Source organism: Otolemur garnettii, unplaced genomic scaffold (assembly GCF_000181295.1).
Source record: "Otolemur garnettii isolate 467f Iridium unplaced genomic scaffold, OtoGar3 scaffold00329, whole genome shotgun sequence".
NCBI lineage: Eukaryota > Metazoa > Chordata > Mammalia > Primates > Galagidae > Otolemur > Otolemur garnettii.
The window spans coordinates 360,960-365,747 of NW_003852724.1; the positions used below are offsets into that span (position 1 = coordinate 360,960).

Consider the following 4,788-nt stretch of genomic DNA (forward strand, 5'->3'; position numbering starts at 1 on the left):
AAAAAAAAAAAAAATCTGTGTCTGAAATATGACTCTGAGTACAAGTCTGTGTATGTGAATGTTTGTGTGAGAGAGTGTGTGTGTTGTATGAAACTCGAGAAGAAATTTTATATTTCACACAATTTGTACCAGCCTTATGTCTCTTGGTCAAGGATTATGTTGAGTCCTTTGCAGCAGTACTTCTAGTACAATTTTTACTCCACTGGAGTAAAGAGTAAGATGTGTTCATAATTTTGCTTCATCTCAAAGCACGGTATCTGAAGAATATAAAGATTCATTGCATTAGTGCTCTGATCCTATCTTCCCTGAATATTCTCTGTTTACTTAGATGTTTGATATTAAACAGTGCAAATAAAAGCAACTTTTTAAAAAGAATTAAACTAGCACTCCCAGAGGAAGCACCCATTTGTCCTCTTCCATGTTCTAAATGTCAAAATTGCTCATAACTTTCTACATCTTCGTTTCTTTTTCTTTGGATTTCTTGGGGGAATGGATGTCAATCTTTAAGAGAAGTTGAGAAAAACCCAATGAAAAGTCTTGTTTTAGATGCTTATTGTCACCATCATAATCTTTACAATGAATAGTCTCCAAGAGAATGTTGTTCCTCTGGGAAGTGTGTTGGAAGAAGTTGCAGAGAAGAAAATATACTAAACCATGGAATATGCATGTGAGATTAAAATCTCATCAAAGAGTGAAATTGCTGAAAATGTACTCAAACAATTATGGAGGATTTCAGTGATGGTCAATAACACAGTTAAAAACTGGAGGAAGAAAGCTGTGCAAGTGAAACAGATATTCAAGGATTTTTTTCCACTGGATTATTCTGCCAATCTGTCTATGTAGCTCTGAGATTTTCTTCTTTCTCACAACACTTTAATTTCTGCATTACCCTCAAAGAAGCTTGCTTTAGCCTGCTGTTTCCCAGAATTAGAATAAATAAGTGACTACAGGGATAGATGGCTGTAGTTGTCATTCCAGAAATGAACAGGAGTTTGTTTTCTGGGACAGTAAAATATGATATTTCTGTGGCATAGCCTACAAAATACAAGATAAAGAGGATGATGAAAGATATCAGCACTTTCATTGCCTTCACATGAGCTTCTGTGCTGGGGTCTCTGAATCCCGTGGCATTGAATTGCATCTGCCTTTTGTGTCTCCAAAGGGAAACGATTAACAAGAAACAAGTAATTAAGGATAGTGTAAAGAAGAAAACGATTCTCAGATTTATTGCAACCTGTTGAACAAAGAAGTCACTTTTTGCATGTTGAGTTGCCAGGTTATGTTTCTAGTCTTCATTTTCTTATCATTAAAATTCTTTGCAAGTTGTAGAATAGTAATTCCCCACGAAATAAGCAAGGATCCCATTAGAAGAGGAAGGATTCTTCTAATTTTACTTTTCAACCAGAGAAATATGTAGTGAGAAAAATTTGCTACCTTCAGGAAATAGAAAATGTTGAGGCTGGTGGCAAACCAGATACTTGAACAATTTAAAATTACCCACATGTAACTTAAATATTCAATTAGGTTACTAAGGTAATATGTGTCTTGAGAGAATATATGTATCAATCCATCTATTATTATTACCCAAAACAGAGAAATTCTCGAAATTGCTAAGCCAGTGAGAATAAAGCCAAGCATAGAGAGCTTCTTCTTGACACAGTCAATGCAGTACACAAGTGCAATAAACCCATTCCCTAAAATTCCCAGGATGGACTCCATAATTGCAACAATAAAGATGCCTTGCACTACACTTAGCATATCTGCCAATCCTTAGTTTAGATTCTATTACATCTATTTTAGATTACCTGCTGCAGACTAGGCATATATTGGCTGCTTAAGGGAACAATGATTTTCTTTTTCATTATATTAAGACTTAAAAGGAATGCCTTGTGATGGAATCAGAAATCTCTTCTTGGACACCCCTCCACTTAACATCTACAAAACTTAGCTGGTAAGAAAATGTGTGTTCAGACCAAACACCTGCCTGTAATTTGCTAAGATGCAAATGAAAGTATCTGTTTCATGGATTTTACTTTTCCTCCTGAGACTTTGCATTCATTAAGTTGAATCATAGAGAACGAATGTCAAACAGGTACTTACAGTATACAAAACACAATGAATGTAAATATTTGAACTTCATGTTTTTCAATATGAAATCATTCTCACTTGCTTATAATCAGAGTTTAGATATACAAATACTATGTAGAAGTATTAAACAAACAGCCATTGTAGCCACTTATTCTGAATGCTTAATTTGATTTTTCATGAACATTTAAGCTCAATTCTGGGTCTGCTAAGTTTCACAAATATCTTACAAAATTGTTGCTGGAGTTTTGATACCCATAATTATTACATCCATGAATAAAGAAGATTAGATTGACCATTATAAACATGAAAGGCTCTTAGGAATAGTCTCTTCATTTAACATATTCTACTCTGATGGCACTCATTTATTCATTAATTTTCTAAGTGTCTAAATACACCAACTCTTTTAAGCCTATCGAGGAAATACAGTAGTAGATAGGACCCCACGTCTTTTGTAATTTATGGAGTTTACATTGTAATGGAAGAGGCAGGAAACAATCTGGTAAAGGCTAAAGCATTATATTGATCTCAAAATTAAAAGTGAGATCTAACATATATTGATCCTTTATTATATTCCCAGCACTATGTTAAGTACTTTATTGTCATTTTCTTACTTTAAAATTCACAGAAAGACTTCAAGCCTTTAAGCAGGGACTATATTTATCTTTATTTTAAAAATGAATAAGCTTATAGAAGAGCTACATCTTATTTATGCTGGCATGAGACTCATAAATAAAATTACACAATGGGTTCACAATGAAATATCATCAAGCGTAGGAACAGACTGTGAACTACAGTTAGCAAGACAAAATGAACAAACTGATAAAAAGCAAGCAGCAAACTGAGAATTCACATGGACCGCATATATTGGAATGAATAGATAGGAATATGTGTTTGTATATATCAGTGTAATTGCTATGTACATACAGTTTAAGAAATAGGATGCAATTTCAGAAAAGAGCAGCAATAAGAGACTATCAGGAAAAAATGGGAACATTTGTGAGCAACATTTCTAGAGTGAAGAATAAAATTTTATCAAATGTAAATGGACCAAACACCTTAAGTGAAAAACTATTATTGACAGCAAAGATTTAAAAAATCTGACAACATACTGCTTATAGAAATTCAATTAAAATTTAAAAAAAGGAGGGCTTAAAATTAAGATGATGAAAAAATAGGCAATGTAAACATTACCCAACAGAAATCTGGTATAGTTATAATGATATCATGTGAAGTAGACTTTTGGATAAAAATTCATATTATAGAACAAAGGAGAGTATATTTTATAATGATGAAAATGCTCACTTTAGCAGGAAGACATAACAGTTCTAAAATTTACAAATGAAATAATCTAGAAAACACATCAGTAAAAGAAAAAAAGAAAGACAGTGGATCCCCTCACCTACCCTAAAGAAACGTTCTTTGCATATAGTAAGGTTTTAGGGAAAACATGTACAGCTTGGCACAGACTATCTGATAAAACTTATGACCACTTAAAGAAGCATTTTTATGGTGGACTATTTCTGCTGGGAGCACTTTTTAATGACCTTGCTGGAGAAGACCTTGGTATGCATAGTTTTGCTTCAAGATGGCATCACTCCTGTGATGGCTGTTATCCTACACTTCACAACTCCATAGGGTGGACAGCCATTTTTTAGGGGTTTTTGTGTGTGTGTGTGTGGTCACATGAAATAGGATTAAATCACCTACAGGGTGTTGCCTCTTCTCCCATGTGTCCTGCCACATATTTATGCCCCATACTACTTTGCACATAATCAGTGTCTATTCTTCCCACTGGGCTAGCCAAATAATTAGGCCGTTGAATATGGCCCAGTTAGTGCAAAGGGGGCCAGGACTCACGCATGAGCACTAATAAGCAGCTCACAACTCAGCCCACTGACTGCTCTGCTGTATATCTGTATCAGTGGTCCCAGTGATGGTGTCCCATGCTAGAGCCATCTGTACACCAAGAATGATCAGGGATGAGCAAAACTGCTTTTCTTACTGTTCCAGGCACTGGAGGAAAAGAGAGTAGGGAGGTGTTCTTTGATTGCTTCAATGGGACCAAAAACAGCATGCAATTTGTGCTTCAGGGACTCATTGACAGAATGCTTCATCATTATAAATAGACATACCAATTAATAAAGGCAGATGTGTGGGCTACAGAGGAGGGGTGCCATTTGAACAATCCTTCTATCTATTCCTTGATTGGTAGACCCATTCTCACAGAAACAAGAAAGGTCTTAGTGAACAATTCCATCTGCTGTAGAATAATGTACTATTATACTAGAAGACAGTGTAGGGAAAACGCTTGTAGAAATCGGCCTGGGTGAACATTTTATGAGGAGGACACCCTAGGCAATTGAAGCAACATTCAAAAATACACTATTGGGACCTGATCAAACTAAAGAGCTTCTGCACAGCCAGGAACACAGTAAGTAAGGCAAGTAGACAGCCCTCAGAATGGGAGAAGATTTTCGCAGGTTATGTCCCCGACAAAGGTTTAATAACCAGAATCCATAGAGAACTTAAATGTATTAGCAAGAAGAAAATGAGTGATCACATCTCAGGGTGGGCAAGGGACTTGAAGAGAAATTTCTCTAAAGATCGGTGCACGGCCTACAGATATATGAAAAAATGCTCACCATCCTTAATCATCAGAGAAATGCAAATCAAAACTACTTTGAGATATCATCTAACTCC

The 4,788-nt window shown here is 35.5% G+C and overlaps 1 protein-coding gene across 1 annotated transcript; it reads right to left on the minus strand.

Moving 5' to 3' along the window:
* Positions 1-835: 835 nt before the first annotated feature.
* On the minus strand, positions 836-1,758 carry LOC100949323 (taste receptor type 2 member 10-like). Its single transcript, XM_012813889.1, is given in 2 exon segments — positions 836-1,260; positions 1,263-1,758. Coding segments are annotated over 2 exon segments (921 nt in total).
* Between the last annotated feature and the right edge of the window lie 3,030 nt (positions 1,759-4,788).